The sequence below is a fragment of the Hyaena hyaena genome, unplaced genomic scaffold (assembly GCF_003009895.1).
Source record: "Hyaena hyaena isolate Hyena2069 unplaced genomic scaffold, ASM300989v1 scaffold_670, whole genome shotgun sequence".
Taxonomy (NCBI): domain Eukaryota; kingdom Metazoa; phylum Chordata; class Mammalia; order Carnivora; family Hyaenidae; genus Hyaena; species Hyaena hyaena.
Genome location: NW_024081306.1, coordinates 356006 through 382083, shown reverse-complemented (window position 1 = coordinate 382083; position 26078 = coordinate 356006). Strand labels below are relative to the sequence as shown.

Here is a 26078-nt window from a genome sequence, read left to right as displayed (position 1 = left end):
GCAACCTCTTCTACAGCGCCGCAAGAACACGGCGACACTCGCCACGCCCCCTCGCCTCGTATGCCCCTCCCTTGGTCGGGTTGCCCCACCCCTCAGCTGAGCGCCTTTTCCGCTTCTGACGCACCTCGAGAAAGAGTGGGTCACTTCCCAAGATGGCGGGCTTACCGAAGGCTGCGGCGGCGGCTGCGGGCGCAGTAGGTGAATACCCCGCGCGGCCGGGGTTCGCCGGGGGTGGGGCGCGCGGGACGTGAGGCCGGGGGCTGGAGGAGGCGGCGGGTGGCTAGAGCGGCCACATCCACTGCACTCTGTACCCCCCTAGGAGGCGCGTTCCGCGGTCGCTGTCAGCACTGTAGGCAGGAGGTATCTCCCAGGAACATCTCAGGTTAGCATGGGGTTTCCATATAGTATTGGATTCTCACCGCCACCCTGGGAAGTGTGTGCAGTTGACGTTGACCTCTTTATAGGTGATTCCCAAAAAGGCCAGGGAACTTGCCCAAGGGGACCGACAGCAAGGCCGGGACAGAAGTAGATGAAGTAAATGGCAGAGGGACAGTGAGTTTACAGCGCACCTTAAGAGATTGGGGAGAAATCAGAAAGAAGGGCAAGCCCTTTATAAAACGTAAGCCGAGGGGCATCTGGGTGGCTCAGTCAGTTAGGCATCCGACTTCTGCTCAGGTCTCACGGTTAGTGGGATCGAGCCCCACGTCGGGCTTTGTGCTGACTGCCAACTCAGAGCCTGGAGCCAGCGTCAGATTCTGTGTCTCCCTCTCTCTCTGACCCTCCCCTATTCACACGTCTCTCTCTCTCCCAGAAATAAATAACACATTAAAAAAATTAAAAAAAACAAATGTAAGCTGAACTCCCAAGTACTTCCAGTATCCTGCTGGGAACACTTGAAGGTCAGCTGTGTAAATACCAAAGAAGTGTTTTTTTCTTTTGTGAACTAATATTTATTATCTTGTATGTAAACAGGAAAGATAAAAGGCAGACGGATTTGGAAGGTTCCATGAGTCCTCTACATCTACATAAAAAAAAAAAAAAAAAAAGGCTGGGTAGAATCAGTAATGACAGAAACTCAAGTTTTCTGACTCCCAGACCACCCACTTTCTTCTCTTTCTCTCTTCTTTCTCCTTCATCAGAGGGCCACTATTTCCCTTAATCTGAAATTCCCTGTTAGGAAGAGTGCCAAGTGGTAATGTTTCAGAGTTACTCCTGAATGTTTGCTCTGAAGCCTTCAGCTTAGCACCTTCAGAAAGTGTTGAAGGGGGTGAACCTTTAATAATTAATGTTAGACCTCTCTGCTAGATAGTGCTTTCAGTGTCCCAACTTACAATTCTAGTCTTCCTTTGAAGTCCCATCTCAAACTGAACCAGTTCTTTATTGATCACTGTAGTCTTTCTTACCAGTCACAATATTTCTTTCACATTTATCATGGTAAGTCACCAGGGCTAAGTGGCCAGCCACATGCAAAGAAGTGCATCTTTATAGTTTTAGTTTTCTTCAGCACTTAGAAGTTTAAAGAGGTGGTATGTATACATGGAAAAATATAACAAGCTGAGCACAGCCTGTTGAAATGAATCTGATTAATAGATGATTCTCAGGTTCTTGTAATAACGCACCTTCCTAGCCCATCCTTCCTCTCCTTGGTGAAATACAAGCAACATCTTAGCTGACACACAATTGCAAGAAACCCTTTGCAAAAAAACTTATGAGACAGAGTCATCTCTCATTATCTCTTAGAAAGCCATTTGGGGGCACCTGGGTTGCTCAGTTGGTTGGGTGTCAGACTTTTGATTTCAGCTCAGGTCATGATCCCAGGCTTGTGGGAGCCAGCACTTCCACCCTGGACTCCATCATGGGGAAAATCTAGTAAAAGGAATGATTAACTATGATAAAACAGTAACTGTGAGATATAAGGAAACTCTGTGTGGTACCTTAGGGCTGAACAAGAATATCCAAGGAGGGACAATCTTGGAAGTGTCCAACTTGAAGGCACTCTTGAAGGCACTCTGATGATTGGCTTTCTCAATGTGTTATGTCTTCTCAAACGAGATATACAAAAGTCTAGACTTAAAATCTTACTACATGCTCTAAATTAGATTATGTAAAGTTTGTACAACTTTGAAAACATACAAGAAAACATTGAATTGTACATTTCAAATGGGTGAACCTTAGTGTATAAATTATACCTCAATAAGATGTTAGCAAGAGCTTATTACAAGTGATTTTTCACAATTTTGTGAAACTTTATGTACAAATTTAACATACAATGTCTTTAAACAGTAAGAACTGTTAATACATTTGAGTATAGACCTTTGCAGCTAAACCTTTCCTTATTTGGAGCCAATATTTGGAAAAACTTGTCTGAAATAAATGGATGGAAGGAAATGCAGTGTCATTTTTATGGCAAGGCACTAACAGTATTTAGTTAACATACACACCGGATTTGGTAACATATCTATTTCTTTCTTTTTTTTTTTTTTAAAATGTTTGTTTATTTTTGAGACAGAGAGAGACAGAGCTTGAGGCAGGGAGGGGCAGAGAGAGAGGGAGACACAGAATTGGAAGCAGGCTCCAGACTCTGAGCTGTCAGCACAGGGCCCAATGTGGGGCTCGAACCCACAAACCGTGAGATCATGACTTGAGCCAAGTCAGACGCTTAACTGACTGAGCCACCCAGGCGCCCCTTTATTTCTTGTGTATCAGATTCCTGATATGTGGGTATCATTTGTTTCATAACTGTAGATACCGATCTTTGCGATCCTATTGGATTTTAACACTCCTATTTTTAAATAGCTGATGCATTTATTCATATATTTGTACGTTGTAGTTTATTGTGAAACTATGTGGAATAGTCACAAAGCACACATTCTAGAGTTCAAAGTAATGCAGTTGTGCCTTTCTGAGATGGGAGACAGAGAAACCTAAAACTAGATTTGTAAATTCCTACCAGTTGGAGGGCAACCTTAAATAAAAATATCTTTTAGAAGTTGCCAAAGACTTGGAGCACCTGGGTGGCTTAGTCGTTAAAGAGTCCAACTTCAGCTTAGGTCATGATCTTGCAGTTCATGAGTTCGAGCCCCACGTCAGGCTCTGTGCTTTGCTGACAGCTCGGATCCTGGAGCCTGCTTCAGAGTCTGTCTCCCAGTCTCTCTCTCTTTCTCTCTCTCTCTGGCCCTCCCCCCTCTCAAAAATAAATAATAATTTTTTTAAAAGAGACCTTTTAAAATAAAATAAAAGTTGCCAAAGACAAAGGAGGAAGTATAAATTTTTAAAGGTTCACAGACTTTTCAGAAACAATTTTTTATTAAGTGTCTACAAGGATCTATATCATGGTATTCCTTTATTCCATGTTTCCTACCCCAGTTTGCTTGGTCTACAAGATTTCACATTTTGCCCATAGACTTAGCTAGCATCATCCTGTTGTTGTTTTAAGGTAATTCACATAACATAAAATTTTTGAATGTACAGTTGAGCAGCATTTATTACATTTATCCTGTTGTGCAACCTTCACCTTTATTTATTCCAAGACATTTTCATCACCCCAAAAGGAAATCTCATGCCAATTAAAGTCAATCCCCATTCCCTTCTCCCTCTAGCTCTTGACAACAACTATCCTGCTTCTCATCTCTGTGGACTTCCCCATTCTGGTTATTTCATATAAATGGAATCATAGAGTATATGACTTTTTATGACCTCTGTCACTTCACATAATGTTTTCAGGGTTTCTCCATGTCGTATCATTGCTTCATATCATTGTGTGGATAATATTCCATTGTATGGATGTGAATCATCTTCCATTGCTTGGCTATTAGGGAATAGTGATGTCATGAACATTTGTGTCCAAGTTTTTGTTTAAGTTATGTTTTCAATTATTTTAGGTACCTAGCAATGGAATTTCTGTGTCATATACTAATTGTATATCTAACTTTTTGAGTTTTCCAAGCTGTTCCATGGCAGCTCTATCATTTTACCTTCTTACTAGCAATGTAAAAAAAGGATTCCCATTTCTCCACATCCTCATCAGCAGGCTGTGTTGTGGGCATGAAATGGTATCCTGTTATGTTTTTGATTTGCTTTTCCCTAATGGCTATGATATTAAAGATTTTATGTGCTTTTTGGCCATTTTTATGTTTTTAACCCTTCATTTTAAAAAAAATTTATTTAAGTAATCTCTATGCCTAATATGGGGCTCGATCACAACCCCAAGATCAAGAGCCATGTGCTATACTGACTCAGCCAGCCAGGCACCCCTCTTAACCCTTTATTTTAAAGAAACTGAATTATTGAATTCTTAGCAGCATCCCTGTATTTATCTTCATTCTTAAGGACCAAATAAAACCAATATAGTGATATTTCTTTTTTCAATTTTTTAAATGTTTATTATTTCTGAGAGAGAAAGAGACAGTGTTAGCAGAGGAGGGTCAGAGAGAGGGGGAGACACAGAATCTGAAACAGCCTCCAGGCTCTGAGCTACCTGTCAGCACAGACGCAACACAGGGCTCGAACCCACAAACTGTGAGATCATGACCTGAGATGAAGTCGGACGCTTAACTGACTGAGCCACCCAGGCACCCCAGATATTTCTTTTTTCAAACTAGTTTACATTTCTGGAGATAAGATAAGCCTGTATAGCCACAAAGTCTTGACTTTTACACTATATAAATATGTTATTATCTATTTTCCTAATGTAAAATGAAGATTTATTTTATATTCCATTAAAAGGAAAGAGAGCCAGTCATTCCAATAAATTTTTCCTCTTCTCCTATTTCTGAATTATAAGGTGGTTATGAAAAAAGATAGGCTATGCTAAGGCTTCCAATAACATGACTTGTTTGGACTTCCTTTTCAGTGCCAGAGGTTTTGAAATGTCCCCAAACAAACTAGTATAATATATAAAACTTCACCTTTGTTTGGACATCTTCTTATTTGTTCCTTTGATATTTCTCTATGTCCCATTGCTAGTAATAGGATGCCTGGCAAGGAAGTACCAGTTCCCCCATCTCTGTAGAGATAATACTGCTAAGGACAATTCAGAAATACCTAGACTCAGTATTTGACATACTCTTAAAATTTCACAGAGCAAAGGACTTATTGACGTCTATTTTATTCTAAAGCTCATTGGCCCTGTCTATAGTGTTTTGTGTGTGTGTTTTTGTTTTTTTTAACTTTTTAAAATGTTTATTTATTTTTGAGAGACAGGGACAGAGCATGAATGGAAGAAAGGCAGAGAGAGAGGGAGACACAAAATCCAAAGCAGGCTCCAGGCTCTGAGCTGTCAGCACAGAAGCCAATGCAAGGCTTGAACTCACAAACCGTGAGATCATGACCTGAGCCAAAGTCGGCCACTTAACCAACTGAGCCACGCAGGTGCCCCTGTTTTGTTTTTTTTGTTTTTAATACAGATACATTCTGTATTGAACTTTCATTGTAAAATGCACAGATAGTAGAGTTAGAAGGAAAGAGCAGTTTGACCAATGATTTTTTTGGTTGTTCACATTTTTAAAATTTTAATTTTATAGAGAGAGAACACAAGCTGGGGAGAGGGGCAGAGGCAGAGAGAGAGAGAATCGCAAGCAGGTTCCATGTCCAGTACAGTGCCCAGTGTGGGGCTCGATCCCATGACCTGGGATCGTGACCCGAACCAAAATCAAGAGTGGGACACTAACTGACTAAACCACCAAGGTGCCCGGTTATTAGCATTTTTAAAATTCACTACCATTGTGTCCTTGAGACAGTTTATGCATGCCATTCAGCAAACAATTATTGTATGGCAGTAACAATAAAAATGACTGAATTTGTTGTGCACCTGTTACACATGTTTGTCACTGTATTGTACTTTTTACACCAAATATAAAACAGACTTACAAGGTAGTGATTTGGTAGGTAGTACCAGAATTTTTTAAAAACTGAAATAAAGTACAACAGTAGGAACTATCAGAGCACATCACATCTATTGAGGATTAGGTATGCTTTTCATGAAATTTACTTTCAGTTGTACATTTATGTGTGTGTTTACTAGGTTGGAATACACTTGAATTTTATAATACAGTGAGTTCATAGAACTGGGCTCTGTTAGCCTATCAATAATGACAACCTTTGGATATTTCAGTAATCAATAATTACAGGCTTGAGCATACCAGAAGACTATCTTAGGGGGAACTTTGCCTTCTTCTGACCTGTGATGCATCACATTTGTCAAGCAGAGTACCATGCACTGTTTACCAATCCCAGCGGAGGACTCTAAACACTTTTGCCCATTGCATCTTGGTATCAGAGTCGCCAAAGAAAACACAAGCACTCGATGGAACAATGCTTCACTTACATAGAAACGAGACAGGGCAAGATCACCTTTAATAGTGGGTTTGGTCCATTATTACCAATGAATCTTTCCCAGTGGTCAGTGCAGAACAGTGTGCACATCCTTCTTGTGCCACAGTACAAATAACCCTGTCCCCTCTCCTCGGAGGACCGCATAACAGTGAGGTTCGCCATATGATGCACACATGTTAAGCTGAGACGAAAGAGCACTCATTGAGCCTGAAAGAGGGAAAGATATTCCCAGCACAACGTGATAACCTACACAGGCTATGTGGGCTCTTTATCTCTTGCCAAGGAGCTTTTCATCCTTCTGTGGCTGAGTGGGGGTTAAAAGACACATACGAGACTGCCTTTCCCCACAAGGTTTATGGTCTTCAATAGCATCACTTTAATTTCCCTGTTCTCAAAAATTTCAGTAAGGAGGAATTATGTTTAGCTGAAGCTCTGTAATACTAAGTACTACTTAAAATATTTTCCATGAAGAACTAAACCTAATTGTTTAGAATATGTGTTCTTCAATTTGCTATTTTGTACTTTTTTTTAATTAAGTGGTGTAGTTTTACAAGATTATTCTTAGACCTCAAATACGTATACAGTTTCATTTGGGGAGAATTCGGCTCTTAAAGTCCAGTATTTTGGAAACTGGGGAAACAGTAATGAAAGAAGTTTCTTCACATTCAGAAGCAGTTTTTCTCATCCCTCAAAATTATAAAAAGAAACCAAAAAAAATCTGGTCTCAGAGGGAATTGTCATAAATTTAAGGATCCTCTTGTTTGTTTGTCTTTTTTCCAACAATGAGGTCTTTTCTTTAATAATCATTAAAAAAAAAACACACATTAAAAAGCACTGTAATGGACATGGCTTTAATACATGTTACAGAATATAAGACAAAAAATTGGCTATAGATAGAGAAGAAAATTGCTTGTTCTTATCATTAAATGTGTATTGTGTCACTGTCAGCTTCAAACTTACCCCTTGTGAAAAATAGAGAATAGCAAGTCATTTTTTAAAAAATTTTTTAATGTTTATTTTTGAGAGAGAGAAAAGATGTGAATGGGGGAGGGGCAGAGAGAGAGGGAGACACAAAATCCGAAGCAGACTCCAGGCTCTGAGCTGTCAGCATAGAGCCCAACATGGGGCTTGAACTCATGAACTGCGAGATCATTACCTGAGCCGAAATCAGACACTTAACCAATTAAACCACCCAGGCCCCCTGCAATTCATTCGTAATGCTATGTAGCTATCCTTGAAGTATTATCAATAAATAGAAATTATTATGAAGAATGCCATCTTTGTTTTAAGTCTAAAAAGCTCACAATTAGTTTTTTAATTCCAGACCATTGTTTCAGAGCAGAATGAGTAATTTTGACATCATTTTTCCATTAAGCTCACCAGTTTAATTTCAGTAATTAAAACCAGATAGGTATATAAGTAATGTTTGTATGTATTATTCATTTAGTGTTTTAAAATTGATTTTATAAATCCATTAATTCTCAAGAAGGATATCAATGGCTGTTCAATTTTTCAGGGCTTTTTACCAGGCTTCAGACTTCAACTCCAAAAGTAAACGCTTTTTCCACATCACAGTACTTGCACCAAGGGGCAGGTCCTGTGTGGAACCTGGGTCGACTCAATCATGTAGCAATTGCAGTGCCAGACTTGGAAAAAGCCACGGCGTTTTATAAGAATGTTCTGCGGGCCCAGGTAAGCGAGGTGGTCCCTATTCCTGAGCACGGAGTATCAGTTGTTTTTGTCAACCTGGGAAATACCAAGATGGAACTGCTTCATCCGCTGGGAAACAACAGCCCAATTGCAGGTTTTCTGCAGAAAAACAAGGCTGGAGGAATGCATCATGTCTGCATTGAGGTATTTTATTTTAATGTTTGGCGTTTCCAATTTCTCTTACAAAGTGTCTCTTACTCTTTAAAACTACGTATTGTCACTGTCAGGAGAAACTGGTATTAAGTTCTTTAAAGGGAATGGTAATATTGGTCTTACTCAAAGGTGGATCTATTAGTATATTCTCTTTCCCTAAAGAAAACTATAAATAATAATGATAACATCTTTTATTGAAGTCTGGATTTAATGGCCACAATAAAGGCCACCAAAGCTGGCCAAAACAGATTTACATCTTTGCTGTAGTGTTTGTTGATTATACATGACCTGCCATGTAATAGGAATACAGCTATTTTCACTATCACAAGGCAATCAAAGAACCAGGTGAAAAAACTTTATAGAGTAAGAATTTCCATATATATGTTAAGTATTCTTAGGATTATTTTCTATCCTTAAAACTCGAATGCCTTGTTCCTTATTACAAAAGCAATACATTTTCAATTACTGACCTTGATTTTTAAGACCTTTTAATCACATCTGCTTACAATTCCCAACAAAAACTTGAAATGTTAGACAAGAATATTCTCATTAGAGAGCCTGTATCTGTAGATACTCATGTTCAGATAACTGCATTTTGTAATATCACCAATACTAATTATGCTTCAGTTTAAATTATCTTGATAGGACAATTCTTTTGTTATAAAGAATGGCATAATTAATAAGTAGGCCTTGTTCCTAATCTAGAAAAGAAAGGGGTTGACTGTAGAGTGAACTCTCATTTATTCAGTTCATATTACAAACATATTTGAGAATCTACAATGTGTACTCTACTGAGTAGTGGGATTCAGCAAAGAAGAAATGGACTGTGCCCACAGTGAGGAGGGGCAGCTATTTAAACAAGCAATTACAGTATCCTGTGATAAGGAGAATTAACATACGTGTCTTCTCAGTAACACAAGTGAGGGCAGGTGAAGGAGGTGAGAATGCACCACGTGAGTTATAATGAATGTGAAGGAATTCCCCAGGTCAACAAGAGGGGGAGTATTCAGGCAGAGGGAATAGCATATGGAAAGGAATAGAATTATTCTAACAATTGGCATTGAATCCTTTGGCAGTGTACGGGGCACTTGATGTGTATTATTTTCTTCAATTTTCATGGCTTACTCTATGAGCTACTCTACTCACCTTCCTTACCTTCCTCAGGTGAGGAAACAGACTTAAGCAGTTAACTTTTTAATTTTTTTTAATAAAAACATTTTGTAGATGTTTATTTTTGAGAGAGAGAGAGTCAGAGCACGAGTGGGGGAAGAGCAGAGAGAGAGGGAGACACAGAATCTGAAGCAGGCGCCAGGCTCTCAGCTGTCAGCACAGAGCCCTACGCGGGGCTCAAACTCACCAACCATGAGATCATGACCTAATCCGAAGTCAGACGCTTAACCGCCTAACCAACTGAGCCACCCAGGTGCCCCTGAGTAGTTAACTTACCCATAGAAAAGTTAGTAGTAAATAGCAAAGCTGAGGTTCAAACCCAGATTTATTCTGGTTCCAGGATCTGCACTGCTGGCCATGGTGCCAGATTGCCTTCATTGTATCGGCTGAAGTTACGATTTGAGGTAGGGGAGCCACAAGATGTTACTGTTTAACCATTACTCCCCCCAACCCTTTTTAGGAGTTCAATTTTGGCTGCAGGTCTTTATTTCAGTAGACTTGAGGGCTTGTTTAAGACCCCCTCCAGGATGAGAGGCAAGATCATCAACCTTTGAATTCACTCTTCCCTCTCCCACACTGCAGTGTCTGTGTCCTACATCAGAGAGCCCATGCCTTCAAAGGAAGCTGCCATGTGAGTTAGAGTTCAGTTTAAGTAAAGAATAGTGGAAGTTCAGTAATGTAACGCAAAATTCAAAAGTACAGATTAAAAGGGGGAAATGTATAGCAGTATAAAATGAAGGTGTATAATAGGAGAAGGTGTGAAAAGTTAGTTGTTGCTATGTTAGTATGACACACAACCCCGCCATTGTTCTCTGCTCTCTGTAAAAATTAAAGTGGACTTAATAGATAGATAGAAAGATAGATAGATGAATAGATAGATGAATAGATGAATAGATAGATAGATAGATAGATAGATAGGAGGGGGGGAGGGAGGAAGGTAGATAGAATTATTTTATTTTTTCCTGTTCTCAGTCTAAAAGTTAGGTGTCCCAGAGGGGAGGAAAAGCAGAGAGAGAATACAGGACAAGTGCCTATAAGGAAAGGATCTAGAAATTACACATATCACTCCTGTTCATGTCCCACGCACAGGCTTAGTCACATGGTACGTTTGGCTGCAAGTGCAGTCTATAGTCAGGCAGTTACGTGCCCTGCTAAAACTCTGGCTGTTGCTATAGTTAAAAGGAGAAAAAGCTAGGGTGCCTGTGTGGCTTAGTCATTTAAGCATCCAACTTTGGCTCAGGTCTGATCTCACCATTCATGAGTTCAAGCTCAGAACCTAGAGCCTGTTTCAGACTCTGCATCTCCTTCTCTCTCTGCCCCTTCGCTACTTGCACTCTGTGTATGTGTCTCTCTCTCAAAAATAAATATAAACATTTAAAAAATTGTTTTTAAAAAGGAGGAAGAGGAGAATGCATATTGGAGACTGCCCTCTGTATTGCACTTAGTAATTTTTAAAATATGGTATTGCCAAGATGGCATGACACTTTTTCTGAATGAGGATATGCTACAGGATGTTAACATTAGAGAGTTAGTGTCGCCTGCTGGAGCAGTATGTGAGATGAAGTTGTCGTCACATGCAGGGGTTTGATTCCCTGGCTCACCAGATAGAACAAAATTCCCTGCCTATACTTGAACAGGACACGTTTTTGTTGAATAAACCCAGTGAGATTTCAGGGTAAATTATTTTAGCACAGTATAACATAGTCTATTCTGGCTAATACAACGTGGGTCTGAAATTGCCTTCTGAAAGTACAGAAGGAGATAGAACTGGTCAGAAAATACTTCCTCGGTCATTACAGTTACTGTTGCCATTGGTACCCATTATCCCACATCTTTGGGGTGGCAGACAGCAACTATTTGATCTTGTTTAGGATTTTGTGGGTTGGGAGTTTGAGGGAGGGCTCTGCCTGGCAGTTCTAACTTGAGATATCTCACGTGCTTGCAGTCCAATACTGGATGAGGCTGCAGTCATGTGAAGACTGGGCTGGGTAACCCACATGTCTCACTTGAGGTGGTGCTTGATTCCAGCCAGCAGCTGGGTGCTCAGCCTGGCCTCTCAGTAGGAGCACTTACCTGTAACCTATTCAGCTTTACCTGCTGACAGGTAGTTCAAGGATAGTCGGACATCTTTCCTTTTTTTTTTTTCTTTTAATGTTTATTTAGTTTTGAGAGAGCATGAGTGGGGGAGAGGCAGAGAGAGAGGGAGACAGAGGATCTAAAGCAGGCTCTGAGCTGACAGCAGAGAGCCTGACACAGAACTCAAACTCAAACCATGAAATCATGACCTTAGCCCAAGTCAGATGCTTAACCGACTAAGCCATGCAGGCGCCCTGGGATAGTTGGACTTCTTACTGCACAGTTGGCTTCCCCAGAGTGAGTATCCTAGGAGAGCCAGGCAGGACCATATGGCCATTTCTGTCCTAGCCTTAGAAGTCTCACAGCAGTCTGTTAGTCATAAACAAACTTTTCAGGCTGACCAACTGCATGGGAAGAGGACATAGACCCTGCCTCTTGATGGGAGGAGCGGCAAAGAGTCCATGGACAAGTTTTAAAAGTATATAGCCATCAGTATACTAATGTGTTCTAAGCAAAAGGAAAATGTGGGAAACTTTTAAATACTGTAGAATGATTTTATTTCCAACTAGCCAGAGGTGGGAACCAACAGTATTCTCATATGCATGAGGAAGTGACCTGTCTAGCCTTTGTAAATGTAAAGAGACTTGAGCTTGGTGCATGATAAGGTAGAAGACGATAGATATCACATAAAAAAAAACCCAGTGACTTCAGCTTTTCTTGTTTTGGGAATAGAGAGCATTCAGAAAGGTGTCTTCTGAAAATGCTCGCAATCTTCTATTGCTTTATGACCCATAGCCATTTATTTCTTACTGCCCTTCCTTCTTTTAAAATGTCAAATCCACCCCATCAGAGAAGTGACTTTCTTGTCTGTAATTATCACAAGGATGCTTTATGTTCTTCTTCACTGAGACCTCATATAAAACCTTTGGTTTAGTGGTGTGTCTATTATGGGCGTGCAGCATAGCTCTTAGTTGACTTAACAGTTTTAATTTTTTAAATTTTACTTTTTAAATATAATTTATTGTCAAGATGGCTAACATGCAGTGTGTACAGTTTGCTGTTGGTTTTGGGGGTAGATTCCCATGAGACTTAACAGAGATTTTAGACAAAATGTACTTTTTCTTATACGTGGATTAGTATCTTACCCACTTACCAACATTCTTCTGGCAAAGCTGGCTTTTGGTTTCCATTTTTTCTTATAAGGTTTGCCTGAATTTCTTACACTTGTGTGGTTTGCCTTTCACTAGAGGAAGTTTGGAAGTCTTCTCTTGCTTATGTATGGACCGAGTAGCCAGCTGTTTTCTGGCACAGCTTGTATTGATGGTGCCCATGTGCACTTCCTGCCTTCTGTGGGCCCCTCCCTGAGGAGATAGTTCCGGTATTGAGGAGAACTGGCTGTGCTTTAACTAAAGAACTTCTCTAAAGAACTTGCCCAGACAGTAAGGTGTATCACAGTACACACCTTTCTTATTCAGCAGATTTGTACTGAGGTTTTAAAATATTTTTTAATGCTTCCATGCTAGTTTAACAGCTCCTGCTCTCAACCTCCTGAGTAACATCCCCCTTCCAGAATGACCCTTCCCTGAGACCCCTACACTCCTCACAAACGTATGTGTGGACAGACACACAAGCACAATTCATCACCTAAAGGGTTAACACATTCAGCAGGAGTCTTCCAAGACACTGATCCTCAATAAGGTCTCTTCTATTCTGTTTGGTTGGTGTCTTTGTCTATATTTTATTACTGATTGTTGAGTATTTTCAGTTTCACTCCGATCTTCACTGATTTAGCTGCTGGGGATACATAGCTGAGTGGCCCACTTGCTTCATATATTCACACATGCCCTGCATTTTCCTCTGAGGATTAGGAGTGACTGACCAAAATGCAACTTATAAGAAATAAAACAATGGACAGTAGTAATAGTGCAAGTTAGAACAAAAAGGAAATGTAAGGCAAAATAAAACTAAAAGTAAGATTAGTGCACCTATTTGCTTTGCCAAATACTGCTTTGTAGTGGCCAAAACAAATGAGAAAATGAACAGTATTCAAAATAATTATGGCTCCTTCCCCCCTTCCTTTCTTTCCCATCCTGTATAATTCAATCTTGAAAACTTTAGGTAGGGCACTCCCTTGTTTGTGGGGAGAGCTGGAGTAGCCCAAAGCAGGGTGTTGCGGCCAGAGTCGGGTAAGAAGAACGTCTGCGAGTGGGAGCTGCCTGCCATGGGAAAGCAGAGACCGAGTAGGATGCCCATGCTTGGGGAGGTCCAGCTCAGGGTGCAGTATCTGAGCAGGGTGGGGTGGGGACCCTACCTGCAGGGAGGTGGCTCAGCTTCAGGTATCAGAGTGAGAGGGTCATCAGCATGGACGTGCAGGCCTGTGGAGGGTGAATCTGTGGGGTTGGGGGGAGCATCATGGAGTGTAAGAGCCTGAATAGGGTGAAGGAAGCATTAATACCGCGTGTGTGTGTTTGTGTGTGTGTGTAGGAGGCACCCAGCATGGGAAGTCAGGGCCTGAGTCCTGTGAGGAGTGCATCAGTGCAGGGGGAGATGGTGACTGTGGGGAACTGAAGCCAAGTAGGGTGGTGCATGTTCTCACATGGGGTGGCCTAATATGGGGAGCCAGGCCTGACCAGGGTGAGGTAGATATACACATGGGGTGGAAGCAGCTATAGAGAATCAGAGCCCAAACAAGGTGTGAAGAGCGTGCACACGTTGGGACATTTCTATGCAGGAGGTTGGGGCTCAAGCAAGGTGAGGAGGATTTTAATATAGGAGTGGCCAAGCCCAAGTGGCTCAGGAGGCTTCCACATGGAGCCTGGTAATGTGGCATAGTGACTGACTGGGAGTTCAGGTGGAGTGGGAGGTGCAGCCTGGTGAGGGTGTAGGGGACACACCTGGGGTGAAGAGAGCATTGCTGAGGGAGGAACAGCAGAAGGGATCAGGACTGATTTCTTAGAGTGTTTCATCAAATAAATGAGTACAGTGAAGATATGGGAGTCATGTTTCCCAATCTAAGAAATGGCATTACAGGTACAGAAAGGATATCGGATTTAATCTGGAGGTAATCCTCACTGCACCAGACTGAAAGGGAAAAGCGCATGATAAAAATGTTATTTAAAAAATAAGGCAGGATCGGGGCACCTGGGTGGCTCAGTTGGTTAAGTGTCTGGCTTTGGCTTAAGTCATGCTTTCACGGTTCATGACTTTGAGCCCCACGTCGGGCTCTGTACTAACAGCTCAGAGCTTGGAGCCTGTTTCAGATTCTGTGCCTCCCTTTCTCTCTCTGCCTTTACCCTGCTTGCACTCTGTTTCTCTCTCTCTCTCTCTCAAAAATAAATAAACATTAAAAAAATAATAAAAATAAATAAAAAATTAAGATACAGCATAAAGAAATGTAGCAGTTTTATTTTCTGAATAGTCCCGTAATAGATGACTTATTTTTTTGCTTGTTTTTGTAGATCTTTTTTCATTGAGCATATATTATTTATAAAAGAAAAATTGTACGGCTAGTAAGACAACTTATTTTTTGCATGCTGAGGAATGTCTGTTCTTCAACCAAGAAGGCAGAAAATACTGATTTTTAAAAAATTCCATTCTCTTTTGGCTTTACGATAAACCCTAGGGAATAGCTAAGACCCGCCAGTGATCTGTATGTCACCAGTTCCCAGATGTGGGAGTTTCATTTAACGGTGACATTTCCGGAGAGCAGAACAACAAAAAAAAAGTGGGCAGTATGATGTATTATTAAGTAAGAAAAAAAAAATTAAACTTCCAACTACAGTTAAAATCATTTTGTAAAAGTAAGGGTAATATATTACCAAGAAAAAATAAAGAAGGAAAAGGAGAGATCGTCTTGAAATAGAAGAGTCCTGTCAATTAAACCAATATGAAAGTTGAGGTCTTTCTGAAATAATTCTCAAGAATACACAGGAACCCTCTGAACTCCATGCGAAATGAGAACATTGCATAGTTCAGTTAGTTTTTACTATTGGGGGAAAACACAATTGAAACAAATATTTTATCCAGATTTAATATTGACTGTCATAGATTTATATCAATTTGAGGATTAAATGTCATTCATTGTTGATATCATTTAGCATCATAATTTTATATAAAATATAAAATTTTATATAATAAAAAAAATTTTTTTATTGTATTGTATTGTAAAAATCATTTTACAAATGATTGTTAATCACTTTAGGTCCTTTTTTAAAAAAATTAACATCTTACTAATATAGTACATTTGTCATGATTAATGAACCAAACTGATATGTTATTATTATCTAAGATGTATATTTAGATTTTCTTAGTTTTTACCCAGTGTCCTTTTTCTGTTCTGGGACCCCATCCAGGATCTCACCTTGTACTTAGTCTCCTCATGTTCCTCCTGCCTCTGACAGTTCTCAGAGTTTCCTTGTTTTTGATGACCTTGATATTTTTGAGGATTACCAGTCAGTTATTTTATAGAAAGTCCCTCAACTGAGATTTTTTCTCATGATTAGATAGACCAGAGTTATTGATTTTTGGAAGGAAGACCATAGAGGTAAAGTGTCACATCATATCATATCAAGGGTACATATTAGCAGCATGACTTACTACTGTTGATACTGACCTTCATCCTCTCCCTAAGGCAATGTCACTGTTTCTCTACTGTAAAGTTACTTTATTTTCCCCCCGTTCTCCATAATGTAAACTTTGAAGGAAGTCACTGTGTGAGGCCAGCGCTGAAGGCATGAGAGTTATGCTCCATCTGTTTGATAATTCCATAAATTGCTTGGAATTTTTCCGAATGGAAGATTTGTCTGTTCTTCCCCATTTATTTACTCAATTATTCATTATTCAGCAATTTCTTTATTGATTCAGACATTTATTCGTATCAGTGAGGTTGTATATTTATACTTTGGGCTGTCATCCAATACTACTTTATTTTGTTGGTCAAATTGTTCCAGCTTATCAGAAGTGCACTTTGGGTTGGTTCCTGTGTCTCTGATATACCCCATCTTTTTTGTTTGTTTTCCTCCCACACTTCCTTATTTTCTTGTACTGCAAGATGTTCCAGACTCATCATCTGTATTCCTTGCCCTAGCCTAGAACCAGACATTTCTCCAAGGAGCCCTAGTTCATTTTACTAGAGAATGGTGTTAGAAACCAAGATCTGAGCTCTGTGTGCTTATTGCTACTGGAATGTCACTGTTTCTTGGCCTTTGATCTATATACATATAGATATACATATCTATATCTATAGATATTTCTCTATATAATAGAACTTATAAGATGTATATAGAGCATACTCATGAACTCATGAGTTTATACTGATGTCTCCACCTCTAACCCATTACTACATGGATCACTGTAGCCTTCTTTGCTTGTTCATAACTGCCCATTCCAACAGTGAGAAACTTGGCTCCCACCATGTGCTATCCATTTATTTAATTGTTCAATTTCAATACGGATATATAGTGGCTGCCTTTGTTTCCTAGGGATGCTATAATAAATTACTTCAAACTTGGTGGCTTAAAGCAGCAGAAATTTATCCTCTTAGAGAGTTCTAGAGCCTAGAGTACAAAATCAAGATGAAGAACTATGAAAACAAACAGTATAGATCATAAGAGAGAGATGTAGAACATGGTCAAAGGTTTTATCAGAGTATAGTTGGAATCCCAGAAAAGAGGAGAGAGAACAGGAGCAATAACTGAAGAAATAGCCTACAAGGGCATTACCAATCTGAGGTAAAGCATGAACCACAGATTCAGGAAGCTCAGCAACCCCAAGTACGGCAAATTCAAAAAATGGTACCTAAACATACCATGATCAAGTGGAAAGCCAAAGATGAAGAGAAAAAGCTTAAAAGCTATCAGAGAGAGAAAAAACAACAGAAATGATGAAATAACATGTAATGATATTTTTTAACGTACTGACAAAAACCCCTGCCAATGTAGAATTCTAATTGTAGCTGAGTTAACAGAGGCCAGATTTATCCCTTTGCCTCAAACAAACAAAAAACCTGGCATCAGAGAGCACAACGCGTCGATTCCTGAAAGAAGGGAAATGATGAGCCCTGCAGTTTCCAGCTTACTGGCTGGAGAGTGTTCCCAGTCTGCAGTGTAGGAAGGGGAAATCCAAGTGAAGGTTAGCAGTCTCCCTGAGTTGAGATAGGAGTTGAAGTCTGAGGAGACCACAATGATTGAGTTTGCAGAATAAAATACAGGAAGAGAGAAAGCTGCAGAGAGAATTTTCCCAAGATCTGCGTTACTTCTAAAGTCTTCATCTGAATATTGAACAGTGCAAGATACATGTGACGAAACTACCTAAGGTTGGGAGTAAAACCCTTTGAAAGCATTAGAACAGTGCTCATGCCAATTGGAATAGTTTGTGTTCTTACCTATCATAGTGAAGTTTTTTTTTTAATTAATTTTTATAAATAGTTTATTGTCAAGTTGCTTTCCATATAACACCCAGTGCTCATCCCCACAAGTGCCCTCCTCCATGCCCATCTCCCCCCTCCCCTCCACATCCATCAGTCCTCAGTTTGTTCTCAGCTTTCAAGAGTCTCTCATGGTTTGCCTCCCTCCCTCTCCCCCCCCTACTTCCCCCCTTCTTCTCCCCCACGGTCCTCCATTAAGGAAGTTCTTATAATTTGTGGGGGATTGGGTAGAGAATTAAGAAGGGTTTTGCCTTATCAATGAGGAGAATCAGTCCTAAATTAAAGGCTGCTCTGATCCTTCAATAAGTGAATAGATAAATAAATTGATACATTTAAACAGTGGATTATTTTCAACACTGAATAAAAATAAGCCATCAAGGGGTGCCTGGGTGTCTCAGTCGGTTAAGCATCTGACTTAGGCTCAGGTCACAGTCTCACAGTTCGTGGGTTCAAGCCCCTCATCGAGCTCTGTGCTGACAGCCAGCTCAGAGCCTGGAGCCTGTTTCAGATTCTGTATCTCCCTCTCTCTCTGATTCTCTCTTGCTCTCTCTCCTCTCTCTCTCTCTCTCCCTCTCAGAAATAAATAAAACATTTAAAATATTTAATGAAAAAGCTGTCAAGTCATGAAAAGGCATGGAGGAATCGTATATACATATTACTGGTGAAAGAAGCCAATCTGAAAAGGCTACATACTGTGTGATCTAACTATGAATTCTGGAAAACACAAAACTATGGAGGCAGTAAAAAGATTGGAGGTTCTGATGGGGAGATGAGAGAGAGGATGAGTAAGCAGAGCCTACTCATAAAGAGCTACTCCTAAAGAGGACTTTTAGGGCAGTGAAAGTACTTTGTATGACATCACAGTGGTGGGTACATGTCATACATTTGTCCAAACCTGTAGAATGCACAACACCAAAAGTGACCTTACAGTGAACTGCACTTTGGGTGGTAATGCTATCAGTATAGGTTCATCAGTTGTAACATGTACCAGTCTGGTGGGGTGTGTTGATAATGATAGAAGCTGTGCATGTGTGTGGGCAGGGGTTCTATGTATAGGAAATCTCTGTACCTTTACTCACTTTTACCGTGAACGTAAAACTGCTTTTAAAAAGATAGTTTAAAACAAAACAAAAACCATGTCATTCTAGAATTCTGAACTTGATGAAAATATCCTTCAACAATGAAAGTGAAATGGAAACATCTTAAATATAAATAAGAGGATTCTTGTCCAGTAGATCTGTGCTACAAGAAATACTAAAGGAGTATTCAGGATGTATCTTTAGTATTCATCCCTTCAGGATGAAGGAAATAATACCAGGTGAAAATTCAGATCTTTACAAGGAATGCAGAGCACCAGAAATGGTAAACTTGTAGGTTAAAATAAAATAATAACTTTTTTCTTATTTTAAATGAAAGTTTTTAAATGTAGGGTTTATAACAAGAAAACTTTTTAAAAATGTTTACTTATTTTTGAGAGAGAGAGGGAGCATGAGCAGGGGAGGGTCAGAGAGAGGGAGACACAGAATCCAAAACAGGCTCCTGACTCCAAGCTTTCAGCACAGAGCCTGACATGGGACCTAAACTCACAAACCGCAAGATCATGACCCAAGCCACTGTCAGACACCTAACAGACTGAGCCACCCAGGCACCCCTGGAAGAAAAACTTCTGACAATAGTGTAAATGATGGGAATTGGGCAAATGGAAGTATGCTGTTGTAAGTTTCTTATATGTGGAGTGATGGACTAATAAGATTACAATATGAATTGTAAACTCTAGAACAATCATTAAGAAAAATTAAACAAAGGAAAATAAAATACAAGATAAAGTAAAAAAGTACAAAAATATGTGGTTTTTTCTCAAGTTATTTAAATTACAGTTAATTAACATCTAGTGTAGTCTTACTTTCAGATGTAGAATTTAGTGATTCAGCACTTACATTACATTCACCACCCAGTCCTCATCACAAGTGCCCTCCTTAATCCCCGTCCCTATTTCCTTCTGCTCTGATAGCCATCTGTTTGTTCTCTATAGTTAAAAGTCTGTTTCTTGGGGCGCCTGGGTGACTCAGCCGGTTGAGTGGCTGACTCTTGATTTCTGCTTAGGTCATGATCCCAGGGTTGTGGTATTGAGCCCTGTGTCTGGCTCCACACTGATTGTAGAACTTGTTTAAGATTCTCTTTCTCCCTCTGCCCCTCTCCCCTACATGCACACTCTCTCTCTTTCTCTCTCTAAAATAAAAACTTTTTTTTTTTTTTAATTGGGGAGAATGCACTTTGATGGCTCAGTTGGTTGAGCATCTGACTTCAGTCCAGGTCATGATCTCACATGATTCATGATTTTGAGGCCCGCATTGGGCTCTCTGCTGTGAGTGAAGAGCCCCCTTCAGATCCTCTGTCCCTCTCCTTCTGCACCTCCCCCACTCATGCTCTCTCTGTCAAAAAATAAATAAACATTAAAAAAATTTCTAAGAGTCTGTTTCTTGGTTTTCCTTTTTTCCCCCCAAAAAATACATGTTTAACCAATAGAAGTCAAGAAAGGAAGAATAAAGTATTAGTGAGACAAAAAAAGATGGTAGACAAATTCAAATATATGAATGTTAATTAAATGTAACTGGATTAAACATTAATTAAAATGCAAAGATTATGTATCTGGATTTTTTAAAACTCCGTACATCTGAAAAGGAAATTAAGAAAACATTTCCATTTATAATAGCATTGAAAAGAGTAAAATACTTAGGAATCAACTGAACAAGAGAACTGCAGAAATTGTGCTCTGAAGACTACAAAACATTGTTGAAAAAAATTAAAGAAGACCTGAATAAATTGAAAGATAGGACGACTTAACTCAGTCGGTTAAGTGTCCGACTTCAGCTCAGGTCATGATCTCACAGTTTGTGAGTTCGAACCCCACGTTGGGCTCTGTGCTGACAGCTTGGAGCCTGGAGCCTGGAGCCTGCTTCGGATTCTGTGTTTCCCTCTCTGCCCCTTTCCTGCTGACACTCTGTTTCTGTCTCCTTCGAAAATAAACATTAAAAATTTTTTTAAATCTTTAAAAAAAAGATAATTCTATGCCACGATCAGATGACTTGTTTTAAGAAGGCAACATTCTCTACATTGATATATGGAGTTAACGTAATCCCTATCAGATTCTGGCTGGCATCTTTGCAGAAATGAACAAACTTATCTTAGAATTCATATTGAAATGCAAGGGATTCCAAATAGCCAAAGTAATCTTTAAAGAGAAGAACAAAGTTGGAGGATTCACACTTCCTGATTTTATTTTTTTAAAATTTTTTAAATGTTTTTTTATTTCTAGGAGAGAGAGAGAGAGAGACAGTGTGAACAGGGGAGGGTCAGAGAGAGAGGGAGTGACAGACTCTGAAACAGGCTCCAGGCTCTGAGCTGGCAGTCAGCACAGAGCCCGATGCGGGGCTCGAACCCACGAACCGCAAGATCATGACCTAAGCGAAAGTCAGACGCTTAACCGACTAAGCCACCCAGGCACCCCCTGATTTTAAAACTATATAATGCTATAGTAATCGAAATGGTGTGGTACCAGCATAAGGATAGACATAGAGGTCAGTAGTAGAATTGAGAGTCAGACATAAATCCTTATATCTACAGTAAGTTTTCAACAAAGGTACCAAGACCAGCCAATGGGGAAAGACCAGTCTTTTCAACAGATGGCATTTAGGCAGCTGGATAGCCACATGCAAAAGAATGTTTTAGAACACTTGCCTCACATCTTACATTTTATAAGATTTAAAGATTCTTTTGATAGTGTAGACAATCGTTGACACTCAGGTAGATGAAAAGCAAACTCTTTGTTCCTTAGAGCTCCAAGTGACAGAAAGCTGCCATGTAGGCCACATGAGATTGCACCTTGGGACAGAGTAACAGCAAGCTGGAGTTGTGAGGGCAGCTTAATGAAGCAAATGGGGTGCAGTTAGGTTTCATAGGTTCCCTTTAGATTGGCTAACCTGAATAATTCTGTGGGCTCTGAGGTTGTTTGGCATCTGTATCTGGAGCAATTAGAGTAGGTACCTAATAGCCCCACAGTGTGAGAGCCTGATAAGGTAGATGGTTGAGAGGTGGCCTTTTATCAGTTGCTCAAGAACTGACCAGCCTCTAGCCAGGGCCTCAGAACTGGGTCAATACAGCATTTTTAAAAAACACAAAGTTGTTATACCATATATACAAATTAACTACCAATGGGTCAGAGACCTAAATCTAAAAGCTAAAATTATAAAACTCTTAAGAAAAAAATAGGCATAAGGTTTCCTGACCTTAACTGCGCAGTGGTTTCTTAGATATAACACCAAAAACATTAAAATTAAAACATTTTGTATAAAAACAATTCACAGAATGGGAGAGAATATTAGCAAATCACATATCTGATAAGGGACTTATATCCAGAGTATTCAAAGAACTTACAACTTGTCTTTATCCTTAATCTTTTGTGTGCTTGATAGATCTATCAGATACTGAGAGCTGTGGATGTTCCTTTGCCTTTTCTTTTTCAAGGTAGTGTTAGGTACACGAAGAATCGATACCGTTTTGTCATCTTGGTGGATTGTTCATTTTATTTATAGGTTTTATCTGTCTATTTATTTACTGTATTTCGCCTTGAATTTTGTTTTAGCTGATACTAATATTATTGTATCAACTTTCTTTTGGTTAATATTTGTCTGGAATATTTTTTTTCCATCCCTTTACTCATCTTTTGTGGTTTTGTGTAGGTAAGTCTCTTCTAGGGAGCATATAGCTGAATTTTTTTCTTGTTGGGTAGATATATTCAATAAAAATTATTTTTTAAATTTTATATTCATTTTGATAATCTCATTTTATAATTCATACATTTAATATGTCTTCCATATTGGAACTTATTTCCTGCTGTATTATATAGTATTTTCTTTTTACCCTTTTTTGGTGTTTTTTTTTTTACAAATAGTTTATTGTCAAATTAGTTTCCACATAACACCCAGTGCTCATCCCCATATCCTTTTTTTTGGTTTTTGTTATTTTCCCCTTCTTTCTGCTTTTCTTTAGATTGAGAAGCTTTTTTTTACATTCCTTCTTCTGCTATTTTATTTAAAAATCTTCTTAATGTTTATTTATTTTTGAGAGACAGAGTACAAGTGGGAGAGGGGCAGAGAGAGAGGGAGACACAGAATCTGAAGCAGGCTCCAGGCTCTGAGCTGTCAGCATAGGGCTCAAACTCACGAACCATGAGATTATGACCTGAGCTGAAGTCATATGCTTAACCCACTGAGCCACCCAGACAATGCCCTTCTGCTATTTTAGAGGCTACAGTTTTTAGTTCTGTTTTTTAGTTATTTTTTTAAATGTTTTATTTATTTCTGAGAGAGAGAGAGACAGAGACAGAGACAGCATGAGCAGGGGAGGATCAGAGAGAGAGAGGGACACAGAATATGAGACAGGCTCCAGGCTCTGAGCTAGCCGTCAGCACAGAGCCCGATGCAGGGCTCGAACCCACAAACCGTGAGATCATGACCTGAGCCAAAGTCGGACACTTAACCGACTGAGACGCCCCTGTTTTTTAGTTGTTAACCTTGTTATTTTAACTTACATAAATTTTTGAATATTAAAAAAAGGCAACCTTAAAATATATGGGGTGCCTGGGTAGTTTAGTCAGTTAAGCATCCAACTCTTGATTTTGGCTCAGCTCATGATCTCACTGTTCGTGAGTTTCAGTCCCACATCAGGTTCTGTACTGACAGCACAGGGTCTGCTTGGGATTCTCTCTCTCTCCTTCTTTCTCTGCTTCTTCTCCACACTCACTATCTCTCCCTCTCAAAATAAATAAACTTAAAAAAATAAAGGCAATATTATAATCAACTCTCATGAACCTAAACCCAATTTTAACAGTTATCAATTCATGGATAATCTTCATTTATACCCCTTCCTCATCATATTTCCCTCTTCCTAAGTTAATTTGAAGCCATTTCCAGACATCATGTACCTTCATCCATAATACTTCAATTGTGTACAAATGTATGTATATGTGTGTATATTTATGTAAATATATGCTATTAAGAATTTGTCATCAGTTCAACTGTAGGTAGTTATTGTCTTTCCCTGAGAGCTCTTAAGGTATTCTCTGTATCATTTATGTTATTAAATTTGTCTGTTCTATGTACAGGTGTTATTCATCTTTATCCTGATTAATTCTTAAGTTTACTTTTAACTTGAGGACTGAAATCCTTCATTTATTAAAATTATCAGTTATATCTTCAGATATTGCTGCTGTCACTCCATCTTCTCTCTTTTCTCTCTTTTTCTATAGCTCAGTTTTGGTAGGATATCTCAATTGGTTCTCCATCCCTTAAAATTTTGCTTTAATTTAAAAAAAATCTGTATCCATCAGTTCCTGGCATGTGCTTATGGCTTCAAATGCCAGTGGAATCTTGCCCATGAACTCAGTCACCAAGCTCTCTTGTGTTCTATTGGCAATACCAAAGAAGGCCAATTTAGCATCTAACCATTGAAAAGGGTCTAAGTTTCTCTTCTAACCTAAATGTTTATTAGTAGGAGAATGAATAAGTCACCTTTTGTATTTCTGTAAAGTATTTTTTTTTAAGTTTATTCATTTTCGGGCACCTGGATGGTTCATTTGACTTCAGTTCAGGTCATGATCTCACAGTTCATGAGTTCAGGTCCTGAATCAGGCTCTCTGCTGTCAGTGCAGAGCCTGCTTCAGATCCTGTCTCCCTCTCTCTCTACCCCTCCCCCGCTCACACTCTCTCTCTCAAAATAAATAAATAAACTTTTTAAGTTTTTTAAAAAAATCTTTATATTTTCAGAGTCAGATGCTCATTCAACTGGGCCAGTCTAAGGAGGATGACTTTCTAAAGTAGAAGAGAATCATTCTTTCATGAAGTATATAGAAACACATTTGCTCCTTTCCTAGACTGCCAGTAAATATGAAGAAAATAGAAATGATTGAGAAGGGAGTTATAAAATGATAAATGTTTGGATTTTTCAGAATGGGGAAGAGCATTTTGGTGGCAATTTAATAGTGATTGTCATGTATATGAAGTTTTAATCTCAAAAGTAATAACCAGGTGGTTTGTCAGGTGGTTGGTTTGGGGATCCAGGGAACCACTCCTATCTTTTGAGTACTTACTACAACCTATGTCATAAACTGCTAAGAACCTCTTACCTGTTACCATTTTAATCGCTTCCCCATTTATATGGTAGGCCTCTTCTCTCTATTGTAAATTAAGAACCCAGGGCTTTTAAGAAAAAACAGTATGTGCAATATCACCAAGAGTACTGCTAGAAGAAAATATTATAAATTATAACATACACTTTTTAGGTTATAAGGAGAAATGTTTACTAATGGTGAAGATTCTTAACCATTGTGGTTGCTCACCTATGAAAATCTAGCAACTTCTTTTACTTCTCTGGAAGCATTAAGCTTATTTTTGTGATGGTTTAAGAATGATTCTGCCTAAGGCTGCTAAAGGAGATAGTTTCTCCAAAGTCTTAAGATACTAAAATTTGGTATTTTTGTGATCTCAAATGTGTTCTTATTTATTTCCTTTTCTCAGGTGGATAATATAAATGCAGCTGTCATGGATTTGAAAGAGAAGAAGATTCGTAGTCTAAGTGAAGATCCTAAAATAGGAGCACATGGAAAACCAGTGATTTTTCTCCATCCTAAAGACTGTGGTGGTGTTCTTGTGGAATTGGAGCAAGCTTAATTTATATTTGCAATAAACTTAAAAATTTCGATCAATATATACTGGAAAACCCCATCAAATTATACACCAGCTTTGAATCCTTCACTCTTTCTATCAATGAAAAGTTCAAAATTAAAAACCACATTGCAGAAAGAGATTTTTAAAGTATATGTATACATATAATATATATCAATATATATTTGACATATTTGTTAAATTTTTCTGATTTGGAAGAATCCTTGATTATTAAATACTTAGGGAATATTATTAAAATCATATTCATACAAATAAATTATTCCTATCCAAAATGGGGTAACTGACTGGGTACTGTGTGAAAGAGTGTGTGTGTGTGTGTGTGTCTGTGTGCACGCATGCACATGTGTGTGAGGTGGGGTGGAGTTATGAAATGATACCTGACAGTTGCATAGCTACATATTTGGGACAAAGTGCTTTCTAAGGATGTTATGGAGAGTTTTTTATAAATTTGTTTAATGTTTGTTTATTTT

At 39.1% G+C, this 26078-nt stretch overlaps 1 protein-coding gene across 1 annotated transcript; it reads left to right on the top strand.

Annotated features, from left to right (window-relative positions):
• Positions 1 to 101: 101 nt before the first annotated feature.
• On the top strand, positions 102 to 25848 carry MCEE (methylmalonyl-CoA epimerase). Its single transcript, XM_039217194.1, has 3 exons — positions 102 to 198; positions 7850 to 8187; positions 25441 to 25848. Exons 1-3 carry the CDS (start codon positions 153 to 155, stop codon positions 25591 to 25593), a joined length of 537 nt encoding a protein of 178 aa, XP_039073125.1. The 5' UTR covers positions 102 to 152; the 3' UTR covers positions 25594 to 25848.
• The last annotated feature ends 230 nt before the right edge of the window (positions 25849 to 26078 follow it).

Bases quoted from the DNA above. Each gene is read 5' to 3' on its own strand.
- MCEE (XM_039217194.1), top strand. From the start codon at position 153: ATGGCGGGCTTACCGAAGGCTGCGGCGGCGGCTGCGGGCGCAGTAG. The intron at 199-7,849 runs GTGAATACCCCG...TCAATTTTTCAG, and splicing joins GGCGGCTGCGGGCGCAGTAG to GGCTTTTTACCAGGCTTCAG. The intron at 8,188-25,440 runs GTATTTTATTTT...TCCTTTTCTCAG, and splicing joins TGCATCATGTCTGCATTGAG to GTGGATAATATAAATGCAGC.